Source organism: Culicoides brevitarsis, chromosome 3 (assembly GCF_036172545.1).
Source record: "Culicoides brevitarsis isolate CSIRO-B50_1 chromosome 3, AGI_CSIRO_Cbre_v1, whole genome shotgun sequence".
Taxonomy (NCBI): domain Eukaryota; kingdom Metazoa; phylum Arthropoda; class Insecta; order Diptera; family Ceratopogonidae; genus Culicoides; species Culicoides brevitarsis.
The window spans coordinates 32,953,315-32,979,792 of NC_087087.1; the positions used below are offsets into that span (position 1 = coordinate 32,953,315).

General features: G+C 29.3%; 5 protein-coding genes across 8 annotated transcripts; 3 read left to right on the forward strand and 2 right to left on the reverse strand.

The window, feature by feature from the left end:
* Positions 1-4,281: 4,281 nt before the first annotated feature.
* LOC134835124 (zinc finger protein 62 homolog) lies at positions 4,282-5,985 on the forward strand. Its single transcript, XM_063849989.1, has 2 exons — positions 4,282-4,454; positions 4,510-5,985. Exons 1-2 carry the CDS (start codon positions 4,335-4,337, stop codon positions 5,917-5,919), a joined length of 1,530 nt encoding a protein of 509 aa, XP_063706059.1. The 5' UTR covers positions 4,282-4,334; the 3' UTR covers positions 5,920-5,985.
* Positions 5,922-8,339, reverse strand: LOC134835125 (transcription factor grauzone-like). Of its 3 annotated transcripts, none has more exons than XM_063849992.1 (3): positions 8,176-8,339; positions 6,937-8,121; positions 5,922-6,065 (listed from the first exon to the last, which is right to left on the reverse strand). In XM_063849992.1, the coding sequence occupies exons 1-3, from the start codon at positions 8,290-8,292 to the stop codon at positions 6,054-6,056; spliced, it is 1,314 nt and encodes a 437-aa protein (XP_063706062.1). In that variant the 5' UTR covers positions 8,293-8,339; the 3' UTR covers positions 5,922-6,053. The 3 variants fall into 3 exon arrangements, with proteins under 3 accessions (XP_063706062.1, XP_063706060.1, XP_063706063.1); XM_063849990.1 differs by having other exon boundaries at positions 5,978-5,990; positions 6,897-8,121; XM_063849993.1 differs by lacking the exon at positions 5,922-6,065 and adding an exon at positions 6,361-6,412.
* A 964-nt stretch (positions 8,340-9,303) lies between these two features.
* On the reverse strand, positions 9,304-12,998 carry LOC134833142 (N-alpha-acetyltransferase 35, NatC auxiliary subunit). Its single transcript, XM_063847368.1, has 5 exons — positions 12,865-12,998; positions 12,278-12,805; positions 11,985-12,216; positions 10,793-10,910; positions 9,304-10,728 (listed from the first exon to the last, which is right to left on the reverse strand). Exons 1-5 carry the CDS (start codon positions 12,873-12,875, stop codon positions 9,398-9,400), a joined length of 2,220 nt encoding a protein of 739 aa, XP_063703438.1. The 5' UTR covers positions 12,876-12,998; the 3' UTR covers positions 9,304-9,397.
* Positions 12,999-14,000: 1,002 nt separating this feature from the next.
* On the forward strand, positions 14,001-15,601 carry LOC134834841 (protein amnionless). Its single transcript, XM_063849630.1, has one exon. It carries the CDS (start codon positions 14,001-14,003, stop codon positions 15,435-15,437), a length of 1,437 nt encoding a protein of 478 aa, XP_063705700.1. The 3' UTR covers positions 15,438-15,601.
* Positions 15,602-23,755: 8,154 nt separating this feature from the next.
* LOC134834695 (adenosine receptor A2a-like) lies at positions 23,756-26,255 on the forward strand. Of its 2 annotated transcripts, none has more exons than XM_063849442.1 (4): positions 23,756-24,200; positions 24,262-24,464; positions 25,147-25,840; positions 25,893-26,255. In XM_063849442.1, the coding sequence occupies exons 1-3, from the start codon at positions 23,798-23,800 to the stop codon at positions 25,525-25,527; spliced, it is 987 nt and encodes a 328-aa protein (XP_063705512.1). In that variant the 5' UTR covers positions 23,756-23,797; the 3' UTR covers positions 25,528-25,840; positions 25,893-26,255. The 2 variants fall into 2 exon arrangements, with proteins under 2 accessions (XP_063705512.1, XP_063705513.1); XM_063849443.1 differs by having other exon boundaries at positions 25,937-26,255.
* The last annotated feature ends 223 nt before the right edge of the window (positions 26,256-26,478 follow it).

The window sequence follows — 26,478 nt, forward strand, 5'->3', positions numbered from 1 at the left end:
TTTCGAAAAAAATCGAAAAAAAACGAAACAAGGAGAATTAAGGAAGAAAAATAAAAATGTAACGTTTCTCAGCGTGCTTAAATTAATGATAGATGTTGATTTCTTTCTTCTTTTCTCTCCTTTTTTTCATTAAAATCTTTATTGTTCAAGTAGTCGTCTGTTTTTTTGTGTGTGTTCCTCTTGATCGACTCGACACACATCAATTAATCAGAGACTCTTATGATGGGTTTTCAAAGAAAAGGGGTTAATTTGTTTGTATTTAAAAAAAAATATTTACTAAAAACAATAAAATTTTGGATGCACGTTACGCAAGGACAAAGAAAGTAATTAAGGTTGGTATGGGTATTCCCTCAAAAAGTGACTTTTTTGTATTAAATGTTGGTTAAATGTTAAAAATAGAACATTTGCCGTCAATTTGGTTTAAAAGGTCATTGAAATCTAAATCACGATGGATTTGGAATAGAAGTTGGTAAGAATGTTTTCTGCATTTTTTTTTTACGTAGGTGACGTTAATTTTATTTTATTTTTTTTTTAGGTCTGTGTGGAAGTAATCCAAGTAACATTTCTTTGTTCGGAAGATATTTTAAATGCGTTTTAGATGAAAATACTTTGTTATTGGTCTGTCCGTTAATTACTCTAATGTAGATAATGCTAAGAGAAAAAAACCATTAAAATTCAAATGAAACAGAAAAGTGTAGATAAATTAAGAGAAGGCTAATTTTGAAGTTAAGAGAAGAAAATTTCTCTTAATTTTTTTTTAAGTATTTTTTTCAACAATTTTTAGTTTTATTTTAAATGTTTTTTACATTAAAAAGATAATTTTGAAATAAAAATATATAAAAATTCAAATTTACTTTAAATTTAAAGATTTTCATTCAAAGGTTTCCAAAAAAAAAAAGAATTTTGAAACAAAAAATGTTAAGAGAACAAGTTTAGACTTCCATTTTCAAAACAGATTTTTAATTTCTCTTAGCATTCTCTATATTACGGTAATCGAATTAATTTTTTTTTAGAATATCACGTGGTTAAAAAACATCAAAAGATCTTTAAAAAAGTCACGTGGGTAAAAAAAGATCTTGATGAGGCTTTAACAAAAATTTAAGAAGTTAAAAAAAGGTCAAGAACACATCAGGCGATTTTAGCATTTCATCGAAAAATAAATGGCATGAGATTTTTTGATGGTTTTGTGTTAGTTAAGCCTAAAGTAGTCCAAAAAACCTAAATTTCAAATTCTAGAACGAATTTCAATATTTCTATGCATTTTTAGTGAGATTGGGTATGTCAAAGAGGTACTTGAATATACTCAAATGCACTAAAAATGTCTAAAATCTCAAAACGCTCATTCTAAAATTTTAAATTTAGGTTTTTTGGACTAATTTAGGCCTAACTAACACAAAACCATCAAAAAATCTCATGCCATTTTTTTTATTTTCGATGAAATGCTGATATCGAGTGATGTGATCATTACTTCTTAATTCATATGGTTGCAATTCTCCGACTCTCTTAATGTTAATTGTCAAGTAGTTTGGAAGCAGATTCTTTGTTGCTTTGTAGATGATGATTAGAACGTTAAAACATATTCGTTGAAGGAATTTAATAAATTAATTTCAAATAGAAGCTACTTAAAACTTTTCAATATTCACAAGTATATCCCATAATCTAAAGTAATTTAATTTGAAAAGCCTCAATTCATCAAAAAGTTTCATGATACCAATCCATTTCGAATGCTTGTAGTAGTAGACTATGCATATGATGTTTTCAGATACCTCAGACAAGGAACTTTATGCTACATTTGAGGATTTGTTTACTCCAAAATGTCACTTATTCTGCTGTATTTGATTCCTTGAGTCAAAATTCGTAATGCTCTATTCTGTATTTTTTGTAATGTTTCAATTTCGTCCTTTTTGTTCAAAAATAAGATGCAGTAGTTGATATTAGCTCCAATCATACATTTGTAAAGATTCAGTCTTATGGCAATTTTTTCTTGACATCTTCGTAAGCTTCGTATTGGAGAAAAGGCTTGGATTTGAGCCTGTAAGTTTAAATTTATAAGTTGAGGATTTAGAGAGAAATTTTTCTTCATTGAGTCTTGTTCCTTTAACACTTTTTCTTCAGGTTTAAGCAATCTTCAATAATTTCTAAAGTTACCTCATCAATAATGGAAATGCGCTTTAGTTACTCATCTCGATGACTTTTAATATCTGTAAACTAATAAAGTAATCTTGATAGACACATTTTTAAATATGAACTGCTACTTTCTTACGATCAACAAGAATTCCCAATAAAAACTTCAACACAATTGTTATGAATGAAGGGGACACTTGAATTATTTTTTTACATTTTGAGAAGTTCATAAGAAAAAAATTTAAAGGCGTTTTGTTCTTCAAAAAATCAACATTTACGTGGGCTGGTTGTTAAAATGATCTAAATACTTCTGAAACTGTCTGTTATTGTTATTAAACTGTAAAAATATAATAATTTAATAATAAGCTTAATCCATCTTTTTTTACTCTTTTTTTTTGTTTGAACGATGAAAAATGCACACGTGACACATTTGTTTTAATCAAATATTTAAATGCGAGTAACCGGATATTTTTCTCTACTTAAAAAAAACTATTTAAATACGAAGGGTTCGAACATTAAATACTTACGTAACTTCCCCATTTCCTGCTTCAAATGTTTCATCCTCGTGAAATGATCCTCGTTGTAATATTTTTGCAGTTTTTGGTGCAATAGGCAATCGAGCAATTTGTCGATTAGCTCCTGAATTTTCGCCGTAAAAATTTAACGAATCGAATTGTTGGCTTGAGGGTTGTTGCATTTCGCCGAGTTTTCTGGTAATTACCATGCCAGATCCCGAAGCATCGCAAATCATTGGTTTTGGAATGTGAAAGTTGTTGCTCATGCAAGCGATTAAATCGGGGCTGTTGAGGGATTCCATCAAAGCGATGATCCATTCTGAACAGGTTTTTGCGTCGTCACATCTCTGAAAATGATTTTTTTTGAGAAAAAATTTTAATTTAAAAAAAAATAAACTTACGAAAATGTAAAAAACTTTTCCTGTGGTTTCAATTGTGAAGCGGTTTTGATGCATTGGAAGAATTTGTGTGCCTGGAACAAGATTGATGACATCTTTGAAAGGCGCGAGACGTTCTTCGTAGTCTTCTTTGGAGTTGTATGATAGCAATAACTGATTTTGTAGGACAAAATATAGCTTTTTCCATCCGCCTACTTTCTGAAATGAGAAAAAAATGTTTTTAAGTGAGAAAAATTATTATTTTTTTTAATTTTCTTTGAAAAGTTATTTTTTTTTGTAATTTAAGAGACATATAAATTTATGGTTTCAAATAAAATAAAAAAAAATGTGTGAGAAAAAAAAACGATTTTCCATGGTAAGTCATTAAAAAGTGAATGAAGACAAGAAAAATTTTCATGTTGACTTAAAAAATCATAAAATTCGAAAATAATACCATAAAAAATTTTTTCACTATAAAAAATAATATTTTTTTTTTCTATTTTTGACTATTTTTCGTCATAAAAAAATAAGAAAAAATTAATTAAAACTAAACAAAAATAAATTTTAAAAATTCAAAAAAAAAAATAAAAATTAGAATTTAAAAAAAAATTTTTAAAAATTTTTAAAATAAAAAAAAAATTAAATTAAAAATTAATTAATTAAAATTTAATTTTTCATAAACTGTAGAAAAATAAAAAAAAAATTAAAAAAACAAAAATAATTTTTAAATAATTTTTTAAAATAACTTTTAAATAAATTTTTAAAATAATTTATAAATAAATTTTTAAAATAATTTTTAAATAATTTTAAAAATAATTTTTTAATAATTTTTAAAGTAATTTTTAAATGATTTTTAAATAATTTTTAAAATAATTTTTAAATAATTTTTAAAATAATTTTTAAATAATTTTTAAATAATTTTTAAAATAATTTTTAAATAATTTTTAAAATAATTCTTAAATGATATTTATTTAAAATAATTTAAATTTTTTTTTTAAAAATAAATTGACAAAAAAATAATTTCATAAAATACTTACAATCCTCTTCTTCTTCAAATAACCACAGAGACGAACATGCGATGCATTTCCTTGAGATGCTTCAACTGTCTTTTTCACCACAAACTTTTGCATTTTTCCTTTTATTTCATCAATTTCAATAAAATTCTGGTCACGTGGTTACATTCTGAAACGAAAAAATTAAATTTTAAATATTAAAATCATTTTCATTCGTCTCAATTTTATTATCACTTTCAGTCGTCTCATTAAACATAAACAAAATTCTTGTTTTTCCGACAAGTTTTCTTTATTTTTAAAGAAAAATGCCAGTTTCTTGCAAATTGTGCTTGTTCAAAGCTGAATTCGAGGACGAGCAGGATGTCACAAGTGAGGAACATATCGAGAAAATTCTTCTAATCATCGAAGTTTTTTTCAATGGAAAGGTAAAAAAAATCAAAACTTGAAAAATTCAAAATTTTAATTTTTTTTTTGTTTTAGATTTTTATTACAAGAGAAGATGTTCCGTCAATTTGTGTCCCATGCAAAGAAAAATTAGAAGCATTTTATTCGTACTATTTGTTAGTTCTCGAAAATCAAGTTGCTATAAATGACAAAGTCGAGGAATTGGATGTGAAATGTGAAGTTTTTGTCGAACCAATTATCAAACTTGATGCCACAGAGAACGAAATTCCAAACAAAACAAAAATCGAAGCCGGGCGAAAATCAAAACGACTTCGGGGCGTATCTCCGGAATTTACTAAAACTGAAGAATCAGAGAGTTCCGATGAAACAACCGACGAACGACGATTCTCCGATGATGAATTTGTGATTCCAGTTAAGCCGAAAATGGGCAGAAGTCGTGAACATTATCTCCGCTTGAAAAAGAACAAAAATCCCTTTTTAAAGCCTCGTTTGAAGAAATTGGATGTTTCCGGTTCGGAATCTGAAGGCGAAGATTGGAAACCAAGCACTTATGGAAAACCTCCGCAGTTGAGTCGCTCGGAAAAGGAAGCACGAGAAGCGATGATCCAGAAATATTTCGGCAAAAAATGTGATACATGCGGCGATGACACCGAATACGTCTCATATTCGGCTCTAAGTCAACATTGCAAGAAGCAACACAACACCCGAAAACACTACATTTGTTGCGAAACTCTCCTTTCCAGCTTCAAAACCATTTACGAGCATTGTTTGGAGCACGAGAACCCAGTTCAATGCAATTTTTGCGGCATGCTTTGCGTTTCGGCGACAATGCATCGACGACATTTATACACTGTACACGGCATTTCCGTGAAAAAACCCGTAACAGCTCCCTTTGAATGCGATTTGTGCAAACGACGATACATATCGCGTGAAAAAATCGAGTTGCACATGGAACGAAGTCACTTGTCGCCTGAACCGCAACAATCTTTCGTATGTGAAACTTGTGCTCGTGCGTATAAAAACCCCCGTGCTTTAGACATTCACATTCGACGCGATCATCTCGGCGAAAAATTACCCAAAAGTCAGTGTCCGCATTGTCATAGATGGCTTCTGACAACTGGAATGCCGGTTCATTTGCGAAAACACTTGGCTTTGCAGCCAACTGAAAAGTTCAAATGTGACAAATGTGGCAGTGAACATACAGCTTATTATGGTTTGCTGAAGCATCAGACGAGGCATCACAGTGAAAAGAGTAATCAGTTTAAATGTTCCTTGTGTCCCAAGGGATTTTATAACAAAAAGTATTTGAGAGAGCATTTTGCGACGCACACGGGAGAGATTTTGTATCCGTGCGAATGGTGCGAATCAGGATTCAAGTCGATGGGAAATTATCTGGCACATAAAAGGAAATTGCATACGGAGTTGTATAACGAACAAAAGAGGAAGAGACAGTTGGAAAGAGAAGCAAAGTCAAGACCGTATTAAAATTGATAATATTTAATACACAAATACAAAATAATAATTCAGAATGATAAATTCGTTTTTTTTGTCGGAGGCTGATAAGATTATTTGAAAATGTTTTCGATTTCATAGACGTCTTAAAACATCAAAAGAGAAGCTTAGGTTGAGAGCTGAGAATTTCATTTCGATCTAAAGTTTTCAGCTTTCGATCTAAACTTCTCAGCTTTCGATTTATACTTCTCAGTTTTCGATCTAAAGTTCTCAGATCTTGATAAATAACTAAAAAGATCAAGATCTGAGAAGTTTCTGAGAAGTTTGAGGTTAAAATCGTTTAAAATCATCTGATCTAAACTTCTCAGAAGATAAATTAAAAAGATCAAGATCTGAGAAGTTTAGATCGAAAATTGAGAAGTTTGAGGTTAAAATCGAGTTGAGAAGTTTAAAATCATCATTTTTTGATCTAAACTTCTCAGCTTTCGATTTATACTTCTCAGTTTTCGATCTAAAGTTCTCAGATCTTGATAAATAACTAAAAAGATCAAGATCTGAGAAGTTTAGATCGAAAACTGAGAAGTTTGAGGTTAAAATCGAGTTGAGAAGTTTAAAATCATCATTTTTTGATCTAAACCTCTCAGCTTTTGATTTATACTTCTCAGTTTTCGATCTAAAGTTCTCAGATCTTGATAAATAACTAAAAAGATCAAGATCTGAGAAGTTTAGATCGAAAACTGAGAAGTTTGAGGTTAAAATCATCATTTTTTGATCTAAACTTCTCAGCTTTCGATTTCAACTTTTCAGTTTTCGATCTAAAGAGAAGTTTGAGGTTAAAATCGAGTTGAGAAGTTTAAAATCATCATTTTTTGATCTAAACTTCTCAGCTCTCGATCTAAACTTCACAAATTTCGACCTAAAACTGAGAAAATCAAGAGCTGAGAAGTTTAAATCGAAAACTGAGGATCAAAAGTTGAAAATCGAAAACATTTTTCCCTTATCGCATCAACCTTCTCATGTCGTTGCAATGGGCGCTTGTTCTCTCTTAACCTTATTCATCAACTTTTGCTGTTCATATTCCACAGGATGAAGTTTTCTCTTATGAGCGGCAAAATTGCCGCAAGAATTAAACACCGCAGCACAAAATTCACACTCGTACAACGGGATTCCGGTATGCGTTGCGACATGTTCGTTCATTTTCTTCTCCTGCGAAAAACTTTTCGAACAATAACTGCATCGAAACTTGAAAGCTCGTTCCGTATGTTTCTCCCGCACGTGCCTCTGCAGATTTTTCTTGCCCATAAACTCTTTGTTGCAAATCTTGCACGACAATTTTATCCGTTCAACTTGATGATTTTTGATGTGTGTCGGCAACGAAGACTCCTGCACCCAATTTCCGCATTGAGGACACTGGCGACGAGGTTCTTTGATGCCCAAATGTTCTCTTTTTATGTGATTTTGCAGCGAATTGTGTGTTTTGTAGACCACGGCGCACGTTTCGCAAATGTGAACGTTGTGAAAATGCACTTGAAGCAAATGTCCTTTGATTTTGTGTTTGCCAATGAGTTGTTTGCCGCATTCGTTGCACGTGTAAAGGGCAACGTCGTGTTTTTTCACCGGCATTTTCAGTTTTACATCATGTGCATCTGCCATATGTTGTAAAAATTTGATTTTATTAAGAGCTATGAAGGAACATTGCGTACACGAAATGGGATTTTCGTGATCTTGACAATGACGGATGATCGTTTTGCGGGTTGAGAACTCCATGTCGCAGCAAATGAAGCGATGTTTGACTTTGTGACGTTCGTTCATGTGTTTTTTGAAGTCCCGGTAACTCGTAAAATGCGGAGAAGGAGCTTCCGGGCATTGATCACAGTTGAAACTGAAATATTTTTGTATCAAAATGTCTTCTTTTTCCTCTTGAGACGGCGTTAATGGCTCATTTTTTGTCTTTTTTGGTCGAAATGTCTTCTTAACTTTTTTCTTTTTGACTTGAAAACTTGCTTCGACGTCACTTTCTTCCGAATTTTGCATTTCTCGACAAATATCGGGCTCACATTTTATCTCGTCCTTCGATTCAACAAAGACGGCATCCGGTTTCGGACTTTTTTCAGCCAAAAGAAGTCTTTGTTGCTTCTGATTTTCCAACACGAACACATAATACTCGTAAAAAGTGTGTAATTTCTCGTTGCAGGGACGACAAACTGCCCAATGATCGTCGAATGAGAGGTCAATCTAAAAAATAATTATTTATAAAAAAAATATTTGACTGAAGACTCAAAAAATTACCTTAGAATGGAAAATATCCTTTACGATTTTTCGTAATTCCTCGATGTTTTCACATAAATCGTCGTCGTCGTCAGGATCGCATTTGAAGAGACACAATTTGCACGTAGTTTTGAACATTTTAGGACAATAAAAGGTTTTCTGGCGTCATTTAAACTTAATTTCATTAAATTGAGAGTTTTTGTTTGTTTACAATTTTTTGTTATGAAATTGCCTTACTTGCTAATTCAAGATACCGTAATTGGTTGCCGGGCTCAAAAAAATTAAAGTTGAAATTTAAATGATTTTTCGTGTAAAAATATTAAAATATTTTTGAAATTAAAAATTTTTGCTTCAAAAAATTTTTTTACAATTTTTATAAAAATTAAAAAAAAATTTTTTTTCTTGTCTATCGATCAATTTTCAAGAATTATTTAGAGCAAAATAACAAAAAAAAAATCTGTTTTTATTTTGTTTTTAGTTTTTTTCACTTTTTTTCATTTCAATTTATTTAAAAATTAATTTTTTAATTAAAAAAAATAAAAAAAAAATTATATTAAATTAAATTTTTTTAATTTTTAAAAATTACCAAATATTTTAAAAAAGTTTCTCGCTTTGAAAAATATATAATTAAAAAAATCTTTAAAAATTTCTGAAAAAAAAAATTTTTTTTTTTGACAAAAAATCCAAAGTTAATATTTTTGAATTATTAAATAAATTTATAAAAAAATAATTTATTAAAAATATAAAATTATTAATTTTTTTTAAAAAAAAAAAAAATTTTCTTAAATTTTATTTTTTAGATTTTTTTCATAATTTTCTTTTAAAATTCTGAGATAAAAGAAAAATTAAAAAAAAAAAAATTTTTTTTAAAAAAATAAAAATTTTCTTAAAATAAAAAAAAAAAAAATTAAAAAAAAAAATAAAATTATTAATTTTTTCGAATATTAAAAGGACAAAAAAAAATTTTTTTTTAAATTTTTTCTTAATTTTCTTTTAAATTCTAAGACAAACAAAAAAATTTAAAAAAAATAAATTAATAAAAGTAAATTAAATTAAAAATTAATTATTTAATTAAAAAATAAAAATTAATTAATTAAAATTAATTTCAAATTAAAATTCATTCCAAAGAAAAAAAAAAACATTTTTATACTCAAATTTTTATTTGGTTTTTTTTCCTATTTAAAAACTTTCGAATCTACATCTTAAACACGTTATACAAAAAAAAACGACACTGCTACGAGATTTATTGCTGCTTAATGATCGGATAGTACTTGTGCAGACTAAAGTCAAATTCTGGCGGCGTTTTCGAGTCTTTCTTATGTCCGTTCGCCAGCAAATTCATGACAACAAAGTTCGTTTTCGCAATTTTGAGAATGTCGATCATCTCAACGTCGGGATCGGGTATCGCCTCTAACAGCGTTCGTGCCTGATGAAAGTGCTTCGCGGCATGCAAAAAGAGATCTTGCGACGGAATCCGCAAAAGTTGCAGTTCCATGCGTTTGTAGTCGTAATACGGCATGGGCGGGGGTGTCGTTAGTTCAGTAAACGGCGCAAATCGGTGTTCGTAACGGACTTTTTCGTTGTTGAACATCGGCAGAGGTTGCGGGATGCGTTCTTCTTGCAAAAATCCCGCGAGTCCTTTGTAATAACCGCCGCACATGTTCTGAAGGGCTTGATTGTACATGATTTCGCGCGTGTGATGCTTCATTTTTTTGTTTTTTGTCTTATTGGCGCCTTTATTTTTCTTACCTTTGCCTGTCATGGCGTGATTTCGCGTCTCGAGGAACTTGTCTTCGTCATTCAAGTAGGTGTCGGCACGTGTTAAAGCCGAAACTGCCCATCCGAAGAGGAATTCGTACAAATACCAGAAGATGTAGAGGTACTCGTGAACACTATAAAGCTCTAATTCGAGTCCCGAGAGCAAATATAACGACATCGCACGCAAACTGTAGTACAAAACCCACGTTCCGAAGCATCCCAAGTGCTTTGGGGCATCAAACGACTCGGATTTCATGTATTTATGGAAAAAAGCATCCACCCGCTCCGCTTCCTCCTGCAAATTCGCAAATCCATCGAGTAATTTCGCCAATTTATCCCTCTGACGTGCCCGATTATAGCCGCAAATCTCAATGAACGACACAAAAGTCAACTGATTATAGAAGAAAAACGAGTCGACGCAATCTTTCGCCATCGGATTCGCATACAGCGGATGTTCCGGCGTCAAAACGGGCGGCGCAATAAATTCCTTAATCGATTTCTTGAGCAACTGATCGACTTCGTTATACCCGAAAATCTTATTCGAGTTTGGAGCGTCTCGGAAGAACAAATGTTGCAAAATACTCCGTGATAACAAACACGCTCCGGCTTTTTTGCTGAATTCCAAGAAAAAATTTAGCGCTTGATGGTAATTCGTGCAGTGAATTACTTTGCAGGCCTGTTTGATGCGTTGTACAAGTTCGTCGATGTACGTGTAGCAGCTGGAGCGTTCGCGGAATTTCGTGAAACGCGGAAATGTTGGCGGTAAAAGACGTTGGTTTACCATGAGGGAGAATCCGATGGGGTTGGGAACGTCAGCTGAAAGGTTTTTTTTAGATGAAAATTGGAAATTTTGGATTTTGAAGAGGAAAAATTAACTTACAGTCCGGCTCTGGTTGCGTTCCTAAGGGAACTGTGCGTTTTATGATGGGAACTAAGTCGATTGCTGCTCCAAGGAGTCGCACGATTTCGTTTATTTCAGCTTCTTTGGTCTCGGATTCCTAAAAATAATGATTTTTTGTTAGTTAAAATATATTTTTTTATCGTTTTGAGCAAAAATGGATCCAGTTTGAAATTAATTTTCATTTTTTTAAATTAAATATTAAAATTTTTAGATTTTTTTTTTTTATTTTTGATTTTTTTTTCGGATAATAAATGAGAAATTTTTTTTATCCAAAAAATTTTTTTAATGAATTTTATTTTTTTTTTAATTTCTTAATATTTTATTTAAAAGTTTGAGAAGAAAATTATAAAAATTTTTAAAATTTTAATCGAAAAACTAAATTTTTCTAAATTAAATTCTCAAAAATAAATTAAAAATTTCTGATAAAAAAATTATATAAAAATTTTAAGAATTAAAAAAAAATAAAAAGCTAAAAATAACGAATTTTGAAAATTTTCTTAAAAATTTAGTAGTAAAAAATTTCAACCAAAAAATTAAAAATTTTCAAAAAATTTAGAGTTTATGATAAAATTATACAAAATTTTAAGAATTTAGAAAAACAAATAAAATTTTGATTTTTTTTTTAAATTTTAATTTTAAAAAAAAAATTAAAAAAAAATAAAAATTTAAAAAAATTTTTAAAAAATTTAAAAAAAAAAAAAATTTAAAAATTTAAAAAAAAAAATTTTTTTTTTAAATTGATTTTGAAAATTTTAAAAGTTTAAGAAAAAAAAATTTAAAAGCTTCAAATAAAAAATCAAAATTTATAAACAGAACTTCAAAAAATTTTAAAGTTCATAATAACAATTGAGAAAATTTTAAGAATTTTCATTAAAAAATAATTTTATCAACTTTGAGTCAAAAAATAAATAAATAAATTTAAAGAGAAAAATTTTTGTAAGTAAAAAATACGAAAAAAATAAAAATTTTTCTTTAAAAAGTTTATAAATTTTTAGAAATTCAAAAATTAAAAAAAAAAAAATTATGAAAACTTTAAAAATTTTAACCAAAATAGCTTAAAAAAATTCAAAATATTAAAAAAAAATTTAAAATTTCGACTCAATATGAAAATTTTCTTAATAAATTTTCTCCTGGATCCATTTTTAGCTCTTTTAACCTTAAAAATACTTACAGGTCTCGGTTCAACTGTCACAAGAACTTGCAAAAAGAATCTCGTAAACTTCAAACGTGCCGTAACGCCTTGAATTTCTTCCGCCAGTTCCCCCGTGGCTTCCTTCCCTTTCTTAATTAAGTCATCTTCCGCCGTTTTGAGCATCGTAAAAATATAACTATACGAGAAAATGCTACATAAGTCGTAGCCATATGTGCTTGATTGGAAATCCTCTTCTTCATAAACTTTCACACTGCAAAAAATTACGAAAAAAATTAATTTTTAATAAAATTTTTCATGAAAAAAATTCTTACTTGACAATTTGTTTGCCAATCGTCTCGACAAGTTTCAACATTGCACAACAAAAAGCCCGCAATTTCTGATCCTGAATCTCCAGTGGCTTGTGCAAATACAAACAGGTGAAGAGTGTTTGTGCCAACGAATGTCCCTCGAGCCACGAAACGAGACACGCATACATCGAGTCCATCAATCCGATCGTGTCTTTGTAACTGATGTCGTTCAATTTAATCGCGCCGGATTTGACGGCAGTTTCAAACGTCAAGGGAGCCGGTTCTTCATTTCGTTTCATGCCGGCATCCATTTTGGGATCCATCATCTCGATCGCAGACATGGCTTCGAAGAGCCCAAAGAGGAAAACATGCTGCAATTCGCCGACATCCAGCTCCTGAACTGCCTCGAAAAACTCCTTTGTGATGTCTTTCCATTCGCGAATCGGCATCGGGTTTTGCGGCAGTGCGACTTGATTGTGCAACATGTTCGCTGGAGTGGCATACGTGAATTTTACCGTGGAATCCAGCTCGGGATTTGTCTCTTCCATCATTCTGCAATGGAGGAAAATTGATTTTTTTGAGGAAAATTTTGGTTGAAAGAACAAACTTACGAATTTTCCATAATTTGTGGGGTTGAAAGACCGTCTTTGACTAGATTTTACACTTTTTCCGGATAAAATTAAGCTAAATTTGGGCTTTTTTGTGAAGGCAAGTGAATTTAAGATTTTTAAATTATCAATTACATTCGTCTCACTTGTCAAATTGACAATTTTAATGAGATTTTCAATGGGTAACGTATGTTCTACGTGTTCTGTAATGTTTTTCACACATTTGTGTCAAGTGTGATTTTGTATTGGGATTCTCGTACTGCCCTCTATGAAATTCTCATACCTTTTAAAATGACTTTTTGAACAATTTTTATGAAATTTTTAAGAATTTTCTTTGGAAAAAATGTAAAATGACTCAAAAACTATTGAAATTTCTTTGTAAAAAGTTTTAAATTTTTCCTTTTTAGACGAATTTTAGGTTAAAAAATTTCTTGAAGACAGCGCCATCTAACGTTCTGTAGAAAAAGTAATTTATCATTTTGAACCAACTCATTTTTAGAATCAGGGATGGTTCAATATGGGGGCTAAAAACCCCCCTCAGAAGGTAAAACTATTTGAAAAATATGAAATTTCTTAAAAAAGAAGAAAAATTAAAAAAAAAATAAATTTAATTTAAAAAAATATTTAAAAAAAATATTTTAAAAGTATTTTTAAAAAATATTTAAAAAATATAAAAAAATAAATATTAAAAAAATATTTAAAATAAAATATTAAAAAAATATTGAAAAAATATTTTAATGAGATTTTTAAAAATTTTTTAAATATTTAAAAAAAAAATTAAAAAAATATTTAAAAAAAAAAATTTAAAAAATATTTTAAAAAATTTAAAAAAATATTTAAAAATGTAAAAAAAATATCAAAATTAATTTTAATGAAAAAAATTTAAAATTTAATAATTTTTTTTTACATTTTTCATCATTTTGAATCATTTTTTAAAGAGAAGTTCTTAAAAACAATTATTCAAAATGTGAAAAAAATTTAAAAAATTATTATAAATTTTTTTTTTACAAATTTTGACAACTTTAAGAGTCTTTTGAATGAAACCTGACTCCATCGCTGCTCATATCGAAAATTCAATTAAATTTTTTCCGCCCCTTGATAAATATTCAGTATTAAAAAAACTTCACTGCAGATCAGTCATGAAAAAATTCACAACATTTATCCTCTTGTTAACGTTTTTTTCTTCAATTTCCAGCGTCAAAAAAATCTGGAAAGGCTCAACTTCCTTCGAAAATGCGAAAAGTTGGAAAAATCAAATTCCGCCATCGAAAAATTGCTCAAATCAAGTCATAAAATTTCCCGTTGACTTGTATGCTCCTGTAATTGTGGGCGACAACATCGATGCAAGTGAATTAATTTTGTCGGAAAATGGAGGACTTTTACTCTCGTCGGATGTTTCAATAACTTTAACGAACAAAGTAACTCAAAACGATCAAAAATGTGACAAAGAAGTCGTTTTTGCACCGCCTCGTCCTGCAAAATGGTTCTCCGCGGGCAATTGGGAAGCAGTTTTCGACGAAAAAGATCAAAAGTACAACAAAGCGACGCCAGATACGCATAAAATTCCGTGCGAAGATGACTTTGTTGTGTTTCCGAATGACTCGACGATACTTGTTGACCTCAATTTCGCGCCATATTTGAATTTTCACGCGATAAATCTCAATGGAAAAACATACAAAGAGGATTTTAAGGAATTTTTGAACTCTGAATTGGGTTCCTTGATGTTTGTGAACTCCTTGGCGACAACTGTGAACGTCGGGAAATGCAGCGATGGCCACAATTGCGTTTGCGAACATCAAAATTATCTCTGCGATGACGTTAATTGCGACGAAAAAGGGGCGTTTTGTGTGGATCCCATTCAACCAAAAGGTTTTTGTTGCAAATTATGCGGAAGTTTTATCGAATTTGAGGTTTCGCCGCATTTTAATGTCTCAACTTTCCTCAGATCTGTTGATAAAACTTTGAGTTTTAGTTCGTTAGACAAAAAATCTGTCGAATATTTTGCCGCTTTTAGTTCCAAGAACTCACTTCAGTTAGTTGTTGTCGATAAAGAAGCCGGAAATGAGATGCATGGACCAATAGCGAGTTATTTAAAGCAAAATTTGATCGATAAAATGTTCAAAACTCAATTTTTGTTCCAACAATCGGGAATGTCGTACGTTCCAGGGACAAATAACGTGTTTTCCTTCATTTTTGTCACTTTTCTCGTCGTTGCCGCCTTTTTGGGAGCCTTTTATGTCTATCATTACGAGGATAGGTCCATATCGAATCTCTTGGCGATGTTGAGAAATCGTCAATTACCAACAGGATCTCAATTTATTTTTGCGCGGTTCGATAATCAGCGAACTGATGAGACTGTGGACATTGACGTCGTTCAAATTGTCGAAGATGAAGACGATGAAAAGGAAGATGAAGTCAAACCATCGTCTTTTAATAATCCGCTGTATGATGACAAATCAAAATTTGCGGTAGAAGACAATTCGGAGACTTCGGTTTCGAATGAAGAGACAGAAATGAAAGAAACTACAGCGGCGGAGCTTGAGGAAGTTGACTTGTTGGGTCCGAATGAAGAATAAAACCAAATAAAAATCAAATTTTAACGGATTTTGAACTTTTCATTGTAAAAATTATTTATTTGAGATACGAAACAAGCAAAAAGTAAAAAAAAAATTCAGAAAATTTTGGATTTTTGGGAAAAAAAATTATGAGAGCTCGAAGTGAGCTTTCAAAAGTATCAAAAATGCCCAAAAATCAAAAATTTTCTGAATTTTTTTAAATTTTTTTTTTTTTAGAATTGCTTGTTTCGTATCTCAAATAGATCATTTTCTCAATAAAACATATTTTCGTTTGTGGTAAAATAAAACAAAAAATAATATTCACAAACGAAAATATGTTTTATGCGAATAAATTTAATATTTTCATTTTTTGTCGCTCCTCATTCGATTTTGTCGAAAAAAAAATCAGGGAAAAAATAAAAATTAAATACAAATTATTTTTTTCTGATTAAATAATTATGAAAAATTGAAGTTTTGAATAAAATTATACGAAAAATAGAATAAAAATAAAAGAATAATTTTTTTTAAAGTCACAAAAATATTTTTTTTTAATTCAAAAATTAATTTAAAGAAAAATAAAAAAATAATAAATAAATAAATAAAATAATCTGCTTAAATGAGACGTTTTTTATTGAAATGTATAAGAAAAAATTTTTAAAGTCACGTGGTTGAATTTTTTTTCATTAAATTATTTAAAAAAAATAATTAATTAATTAATTAATAAATTAAAAAAAAATATTTCTTTCCTCTCCATTTTCAAAAATTTTACATAAGACAAAAAAAAATATATTTTTAAAATTAAAATTTTATTTTTTTTTAATAATTAATTAAATAATAATTTAAAAAAAATAAATAGAAATTTAAAATTAGGTTAAATAATTAAATTAAAAATAATTCTTTCCTAACTTTTCCATGAAAATGGGACAAAAAATGAAAATATTAAATTTATTCTCCTTATTTTAAAAATATTCAATTAACTCGAGATGACGAACAATCTTAAGTAAAAATGAAATTAAAAATAAATCCAGAAAATTTTTAATTTTTGGGAAAATTTATTATCCAGAACTCAAATTTTGAGCTTTTAAAGTTCAACATGCCAAAAAATTGAAATTTTTTTAAATTTCATTTTTTTAATTTTTTATTTTTAATAGGATTGTTCGTTATTTTGTAAACATTTTTTTTTATGAAAAAAAAAATTGTTTTAACGAATTAATTTTAAAAAAAATTGACAAAAACTCCCAAAATGTATTTTTTTCCTAATTCGGAAGTGACAATCAAATTGCACAACTGCAATTGTCTAATTGTTTATTGTTTCAAGCACAATAAAAATGATGAATTGCAAATCAAAAAGTCATTAACACGCGTATCGTTTCTCTCACCTTCAACTTGTGCACATCACTTTATAATTGATGGTCATGTCTAAAGAGTTTCTTGACTTTCACTATTTATAAATCCTTTAATTTTCTTAATGCACTGCTCGAAATAAATAAAAATAAGGAACATCAATCAAACACACTCCGATTGACAACCGATTTATTCAACGACTTATTTCAAACTATTTTCAAAATGTACACAAAAAATACACAAAAACAAAACTTTTTCATTGTTCAAGTCGTCGTCGTCGTCGCGTATGGAGCTGATGAATCACTGAATTCATCAACCTGACCAAAAAACGTAAAAAATTGCGACAGAACATCATTGTTGAGTGTGTTGCTTTGCACAATGCACGTTCATTTTTGAATTTAGTTAGCGTGGAATCATGGTCTATTGCTCCTCTTCCCAACTTTTGATGTTGTTGTAAAAATTTTACTACATTGCTACACATATGAATGAATAGTTACGCATTTAATTTAATAATAATAGGTGTCATTCGTGTATATGTGTATCATTTTTCCCTATTTTTTAATTTTTATTTGAAATTGTTAGAAAAATAGTTTTTTTAATGTCTGTCACGTGAAGTTTTTAGCTCAGTTCAGTCAATGGTGACTTTAAATTTTGTATGGTACAGTTAACTTTTCTGAACAATTTTAATGATAGATCTGATTAGAGTTGTTATCGACTGGAAAATTTGGTGTTACGGTAAAAAAAAGCGGAAGTTACTTGAATGTCATGACTAAGTAAATTACAGGTCTTTCACCTTTTTTAAAAGGCACAGATTTTATTAAAATTATTAAGTCATGTCATTGAAAAAAAAAAATATTAAAAATAAATTATTTAAATTTAATTAAATTAAATTAGGTAAATAATTAGTAATAAAAACATACCGATTTTTCAAAATTTTTTCAACTTTTGTAGATCACGGTTCTCCAGCTCAAATTGAAGATTTTGGCATTAGAAACAACTTTTGTTTTGGACTTTTTCAAAATTTTGCGTTTTCGATGTACAGGAGCCATTTAAAGATGTTAGCAAAAAAAATTGATGAAAAAAAATTTAAGTTTGGAAAATTTGAGTTTGGAGGTTCAAACTCTGATTTTTTTTGCAAGTCATTTTTTGACCAGTTTTAAGCCTAAAATTGAATAAATATTCATTTTAAAGTTGATTTCTGTTCATATTGGGTCGATATTTGACGAAACAAAAAAATCAGAGTTTGGAGGTTCAAACTCTGATTTTTTTTGCAAGTCATTTTTTGATCAGTTTTAAGCCTAAAATTGAATAAATATTCATTCTAAAGTTGATTTCTGTTCATATTGGGTCGATATTTGACGAAACAAAAAAATCAGAGTTTGGAGGTTCAAACTCTGATTTTTTTTGCAAGTCATTTTTTGACCAGTTTTAAGCCTAAAATTGAATAAATATTCATTCTAAAGTTGATTTCTGTTCATATTGGGTCGATATTTGACGAAACAAAAAAATCAGAGTTTGGAGGTTCAAACTCTGATTTTTTTTGCAAGTCATTTTTTGACCAGTTTTAAGCCTAAAATTGAATAAATATTCATTCTAAAGTTGATTTCTGTTCATATTGGGTCGATATTTGACGAAACAAAAAAATCAGAGTTTGGAGGTTCAAAATCTGATGAAAAAAAATTTTTTTTGCAAGTCATTTTTTGAAGGTTTTGTTTTAAGCCTAAAATTGAATAAATATTCATTCTACAGTCGATATTTGATTTCAAAAAAAATTGATGAAAAAAAATTTCAGTTCTTATTTGAGGGCTCATATTTTTGAAAATTTTGACGAAATTGAAAAAAATCAAGTTTGGAGGTTCGAATCCTTTTATTTGCATTTTTGAAAATTTAGATCACCGTTCTCCGTCTCAAATTGAAGGTTTTGTCTTTAGAAACAACTTTTGTTTTGGATTTTGCGCCTTTTAAAGATGTTAGCAAAAAAAATTGATGAAAAAAAATTTAAGTCAAAATCCTCTTATTATGAGGGCTCACATACCGATTTTTCAAAATTAAGCTAGATCACGGTTCTCCGGCTCAAATTGAAGGTTTTGGCATTAGAAACAACTTTTGTTTTGGACTTTTTCTAAATTTTGGCAAAAAAAATTGATGAAAAAAAATTTAAGTATTCTAAAGTTGATTTTTTTCAATTTTGCGTTTTCGATGTACAGGAGCCATTTAATGATGTTAGCAAAAAAAAATTTCAGCCAAAATCCTCTTATTATGAGGGCTCATGTACCCATTTTTGAAAATTGAGTTAGATCACCGTTCTCCGTCTCAAATTGAAGGTTTTGTCTTTAGAAACAACTTTTGTTTTGGACTTTTTCCAAAATACAGAGCTTTTTAAAGATGAGGTTCAAAGGGCTCATGTCATTTTTGAAAATTTTTGTAGATCACGGTTCTCCAGCACAAATTGAAGGTTTTGGCATTAGAAACAACTTTTGTTTTTTTTGACAAAAAAAATTTCAGCCAAAATCCTCTTATTATTAGAGCTCATGTACCCATTTTTGAAAATTGAGTTAGAACCGTTCTCCGTCTCAAATTGAAGGTTTTGGCATTTTTAGAAACAACTTTTGTTTTGGCTCAAATTGAAGGTTTTGGCATTAGAAACAACTTTTGTTTTGGACTTTTTCCAAATTTTGCGTTTTCGATGTACAGGAGCCTTTTAAAGATGTTAGCAAAAAAAATTTCTGCCAAAATCCTCTTATTATGAGGGCTCATGTACCCATTTTTGAAAATTGAGTTAGATCAACGTTCTCCGTCTCAAATTGAAGGTTTTGTCTTTAGAAACAACTTTTGTTTTGGACTTTTTCCAAATTTTGCGTTTTCGATGTACAGGAGCTTTTTAAAGATGTTAGCAAAAAAAAATTTATAAAAAAAAAAATTTCTGCCAATATCCTCTTATTATGAGGGCTCATGTACCCAAAAAATTGAAGGTTTTAAGAAAAACTATTCAAAAGTTTTTCCGTATTTACAGGAGCTTTTTAAAGATGTTAGCAAAAAAAATTTCAGCCAAAATCCTCTTATTATGATCATGAGGGCTCATGTACATTTTTTAAAGATGTTAGCCCATTTTTGAAAATTGAGTTAGATCACCGTTCTCCGTCTCAAATTGAAGGTTTTGTCTTTAGAAACAACTTTTGTTTTGGACTTTTTCCAAATTTTGCGTTTTCGATGTACAGGAGGCAAAAAAAATTTTCAAAATCCTCTTATTATTTTCAATCCAAGTTAGATTTTTCTAAAATTGAAGGTAAATTTCATTCAACTTTTGTTTTGGACTTTTTCCAAATTTTGCGTTTTCGATGTACAGGAGCCTTTTAAAGATGTTCATCAAAATCCTCTTATTAAGAGGGCATACCGATTTTTGAAAATTGAAAAAATAAATACAGGAGCCTTTTAAAGATGTTAGCAAAAAAAATTTCAGCCAAAATCCTCTTATTATGAGGGCTCATGTACCCATTTTTGAAAATTGAGTTAGAGCACCGTTCTCCGTCTCAAATTTAAGGTTTTGTCTTTAGAAACAACTTTTGTTTTGGACTTTTTCCAAATTTTGCGTTTCCGATGTACAGGAGCCTTTTAAAGATGTTAGCAAAAAAAATTTATGAAAAAAAATTTCAGCCAAAATCCTCTTATTATGAGGGCTCATGTACCCATTTTTGAAAATTGAGTTAGAGCACCGTTCTCCGTCTCAAATTGAAGGTTTTGTCTTTAGAAACAACTTTTGTTTTGGACTTTTTCTAAATTTTGCGTTTTCGATGTACAGGAGCCTTTTAAAAATGTTAGCAAAAAAAAATTTCAGCCAAAATCCTCTTATTATGAGGGCTCATGTACCCATTTTTGAAAATTGAGTTAGAGCACCGTTCTCCGTCTCAAATTGAAGGTTTTGTCTTTAGAAACAACTTTTGTTTTGGACTTTTTCCAAATTTTGCGTTTTCGATGTACAGGAGCCATTTAAAGATGTTAGCAAAAAAAATTGATGAAAAAAAATTTAAGTCAAAATCCTCTTATTATGAGGGCTCACATACCGATTTTTCAAAATTTTTTCAACTTTTGTAGATCACGGTTGTCCAAAAAATATTATTAATATAAATTAAAATAAAATTTAAAAATTTACTAAAAATTTATTTTGTAATTTAAAAAATATTTTATTTTATTTTAATAAAATTATATTAAATTTATTTTTTAATATTTGTTTATTTATTTTATTTTTATTTTTTTTTTAAATTAATCTCATCTACGTAATATGACATAATCTCAAATGACATAATAATATGATAAAAAAAATATTATTTGAATGGTATCTTTGTCTTTTCACAAGTCTTCTACCAAAAATATATGATTTGTGGGCATCGAAGCGTAAAATGTATGCCACACTCGTAATAATAAAAAGATAAGAAAAAGTTAAATAATTTACTATTATTAGAGAAAGGTCACTTTTTGACATATGTCGTACATACAAAACCGTTAAATATCCTCCAAATACTTGGAAGCATTGGAAAAATTGTCGTAGCTCCCGCAAATAATCTAAAAATACATTTATCTCCCGTTCACTGCTTTTTTTACGAGAGCAACTGAATTTCACTTCATGCCAATTTGGTTTTCTCACGATTCCTTTTTATTTCACACACACACATAAAAGTGTAAAATGTCACAATGTAAGGTAAAAATAAAAAGCATTGACCTCATTTTCCAGCCTTCCAATTCGTAGATTCCCGTAGAAAAGGTAAACAATGTTTAGTTTGGGCGATCAAAATGGATGCAGGGGAAGAGAGCGTAAATTTGCATGCGGATTTGTAAGGTTTCCGGAAAAATGTTTGAAATTTTCCGCGTTAAAACGCATTTTGTTGGCTGTCATTGAAGATAACCAGATTTCGCACAAAAGACAATATTGTATCAATTTCCAACATTTTCTCTCGCTCTCTCGAAATCCTATTAAGTTAAAAAGTGTGGCACATTGTAATTAATGTTTGTCTCGTTAAGTGTTCCAATAGGGTGATGAAAATTTAGCAAAAATAATTTTCATTTAGTTCAGAGTAATTTTTTTCAAGCAACCTAATCTCTTGGTTTTTGCAATCAACTTCTGCTTATTATTACATCCGGCAGTAGTTTGTGACATTATTCAGTTACGCAGCTTATGGAGAGAGTTGGAGACGTAATGATAGTGAAAATCTACTCCTGTTTGGCGTTGAATTAAAATGATGATAAAAAACGACCACATTATTATTTGCTTAATGCCTATTTTAAAAGTAATAATGATAATACGCTGAGCAGTATTTTTTGCCTTCTGGCAGATGCGATGATGGCACAATGATGAGGGGGAGACTTGTCATCACAAGAGAAATATGGAGACAATAATAATAACCTAATTTTGATAGAAATTTATTATTAGTTGACCTATTTTTGAGGTTTTTCGGTTACTACAAGGACACACAGGAGAGAGAATGTAATAATTTTCTTTATGCGAAAGTTGGTAATAAAGATCTCTGTGGTATGCAAAAGATTTGTAAATATCGTAAAAGAGACAAATCTAAAGAAGATTTATTAGGCCGGATACAGGATGATGTCAGACAAAGAGTCTATCTACTGAAAGAAATGCGTTTTTGATGCATTTCGAAGGAAAAGTTGAGGTATTTTGTAAGATTTGATGTCTGGATGAATAATTCTTAACTTAATTTCTCAAAGAGTAAAATTACATTCTTAAGGAGTAAAATTAATTTCTTAAGGAGTAAAATTAATTTCTGAAGGAGTAAAATTAATTTCTGAAGGAGTAAAATTAATTTCTGAAGGAGTAAAATTAATTTCTTAAGGAGTAAAATTAATTTCTGAAGGAGTAAAATTAATTTCTTAAGGAGTAAAATTAATTTCTGAAGGAGTAAAATTAATTTCTTAAGGAGTAAAATTAATTTCTGAAGGAGTAAAATTAATTTCTTAAGGAGTAAAAATAATTTCTGAAGGAGTAAAATTAATTTCTTAAGGAGTAAAAATAATTTCTGAAGGAGTACAATTAATTTCTGAAGGAGTAATGAATTCTTAAGAAGTAAAATTAATTTCTTAATGAGCAAAATTAATTTCTTAAGGAGTAAATTCAATTTCTGAAGGAGTAAAATTAATTTCTGAAGGAGTAAAATTAATTTCTTAAGGAGTAAAATTAATTTCTTAAGGAGTAAAATTAATTTCTTAATGAGCAAATTTCTGAAGGAGTAAAATTTTTTTTTAATGAGTAAAATTCTTAAGGAGTAAAATTAATTTCTTAATAAGCAAATTTCTGAAGGAGTAAAATTATTTTTTTAAAAGGAGTAAAATTAAAACGAAATCCGATAAAATTTATAGTTTTGTCTTTTAAGGAAAACTTTCTCCATTTTTTTATGTCTCGACTTTTCCATAAAAACAGCATAAATGCATAATAATGAGACAGTTGTACTTGGAAGTTGCAACAAATGCTCCAAAGGCAAAGCTCTGCAAAAAAAAAGAAGAAAAAAAATCACTTTGTCATTACTTGACATCGCATGCCTGCACAAAAGGAAACCGGAAGCAAACATTTGTTTCATCTTTTCCTACATTTTACTACATTTTTTGAATCTCACGCAAGAGTTCACTTCTCACACACAATTGCGATATAAAAATGCAAATTTTTCATCCAGAAACTTGACACTTATCGCGATGATAATAATAAAATGAGGTTAAATATGATAGATTGTCGTTAAAATCTGGAGCGGAAGCGGTAAATTAGGAATGAAAATCTCGTTCGAAAAAATTTTTAAGAGATTGTTTCTTACCCGATGATAAAATTATTTGCCTCGTACACGAAAAATGAACGAATCTCGCTATTTTTACAAATAATTAATAATGTTGACTTAGCAAACAAAGTATGTCTTTATTCTTTCTTTTTATTAGTAAATTGTGAAATATTGCGAGGCACGACCGAACGTTAGTCATATTTTGGAGCTCGTGCCATAAACATCGCCTGAAAAATTAAAATGTAACGAAAATTGAGACGCAATATGGATCGCATCACGTTACCGCGAAACGCATCGTATGTCAAAGAAAGTGATTTCCCTTACGTTATTACGAGTATCGCTTTTGGCATTCTCTCGGTTTTGACAAATTTGATTGTCTTAGTGGCTTTTTACGTGAAAAAAGGGAAACAAACGACAATTCGATCTTACGTTATTTCAATGGCAATTGCTGATGTCTTGTACGGGGCAGTGTCGGTCCCCTTGGCGATTTTATCTTCCGTCGGGCTTCCGTATCGACAACGAGAATGGTGTTTACTTAGTACGGGATTTCAAATTATGACTGTCGGATTTACGATCATGGCGTTGTTATCGACCGTCGAAATGCAGTTCATTGGGGTGATGTTTCCGATTTTTTTCCAGATGAAATGGACGAGTCAAGTTGTGCGATGTATTTATGGTTTAACGAAATTTTATCGTTTTTTTTTTGTTTGACTTTGTTATCTTTGAAGGTCACATTGCGAGTCACTGGATCATGGGATTTTTATTTGGATCTCCGATTATTTTGGGAAACAATTTGGACGATGACACGTGTTACTTTTTGGAAATTGTACCGAAAAATGTCACGTTATTGGTTACTTTTGGGATGGTCGTTCCAGCTGCAAGTGTCATGATTTTGTGTTATGTGGCGATTTATATTAGATTCATAAAAGCGGTAAGTTTTGAAGATTTTTGTAAGAACGAAGGTCAATGCAATAATCAAAAATGTTTTCGAAATTAAATTTTTCTTTTCGAAATGAAATTTTTATTTTCGAAATTAAATTTTTATTTTCGAAATTCAAATTTTTTTTCGAAATTAAATTTTTTTTTCGAAATTAAATTTTTCTTTTCGAAATTAAATTTTTTTTCGAAATTAAATTTTTATTTTCGAAATTAAATTTTTATTTTCGAAATGAAATTATTATTTTCGAAATTAAATTTTGATTTTCAAAATTAAATTTTTATTTTCGAAATTAATTTTTTTATCGAAATTTTTATTTTCAAATTAAATTTTTTTTTTCGAAATTAAATTTTTATTTTTTGAAATTAAATTTTTTTTTTCGAAATTAAATTTTTATTTTCGAAATGAATTTTTTTTTCTAAATAAATTTTTTTTTTTCGAAATTAAATTTTTCCTTTCGAAATTAATTTTTTTTTCGAAATTAAATTTTTCTTTTCGAAATTAAATTTTTATTTTCGAAATTAAATTTTTATTTTCGAAATTAAACTTTTTCTTTCGAAATTAAATTTTTATTTTCGAAATTAAATTTTTCTATTCGAAATTAAATTTTCCAATCTCGAAATGAACTTCTATGAAAACATTTCTAATTATTGCATCGCCCTGATTTCTTTTGCAGATGACACACCGATTTACGACGTTAGGCGTTGTGCCCGACAAAAAGCCATCTAGCAACATGAAAAGTTTTCACGTTAAGACAAGTGCAGTCATCTTTCTGAATGTCCTTTTGTTTCTCGTGTGCTGGCTACCGCTCTACATCCTCGATACCATCAACGTGTTTGATGAGACATTCACAGCAAACGTTCACATTATTAACGCTCTGCTTGTGCTTCGGTGCGTTAGATGTGCCACGAATCCGCTGCTGTACGCCTATCACATACCCGAAGTGAAAACGAGCATTTATGACATCCACAGATGGCTGCTGCTGCGATGTAATATCGGGGATGCCATAAAACGCGATCGAAGCATCTCGCAACAGACAATTGTCACAAAATTATAAAAAAAAGTTTCTTGTCATATCACAATTTTTTTTTGCAAGTCGCGGCGGAATCACGTTCGAATGACAATCCAGTCTCGTATTTTCCTTCCTTGCAAGAATTTGTTTCATTTTTTTACATAAGATTGCAATTTGACGAATGAACGTTTGCTGTTTGCCACAAAATTTGCATGGGAAATGAACAAACAAAAGCGCAACTGCAGATTCACTCGTGCATTTATGATTTCCTTTTTGAGTCTCCTTGAAATTTCAACAGCAACAGCTACAAGTTGTCTGTCGGCATGCTCTAAAAATAATACGCTCGTACAGTCGCACGGTGAGTTTTCTCGCAATTTTATATTCATTTTATCTCATATTTGACTTTTCAGTTATTTTTATATTTTTTTTTGCATTTCTGCATGACTTTCGTAAGAAAAAAGGGAGATGATATAACGGCGGTTGGCAGAGTTACTGCCATTGTTGTGACACAGTTTGTTTGCTTCCTTATATTTATTGTTGTCTGTCTGGATGTTGTTGTAAGCAGAGATGATCCCCAGCAAAGTACAAGATGGGATAAAATGGCATTGAATCAAAGAGATTGCGAAATTTTTTACGGAAGGGAAATCTTAAGTGCATTTTAATTTTTATTTTTTTTTTATTTTTGAGATAATTTTCTAATTTTTTTTTAATTTTAACAATTTCTTTATATTTAATTAATTTTTTAATTTTGGATTTTTACAAAAAAATTTTAAATAAAAAAAAATTATTAAATTATTTTTAAAAAAATTATTTTTTTAAATTTAAAATTAGGTATTTATAAAAAATACAAAAAATATTTTAAAATTATTAAAAACATTTAAATTAAAAAATAAAAAAATAAATTTCTAAAAAATAAACCTAAATGTTTTATTGAAAAATGTAAAATTTTTTAAATTAATTTTCATTTTTCTTTATATACAAAATTTTTAATGAAAA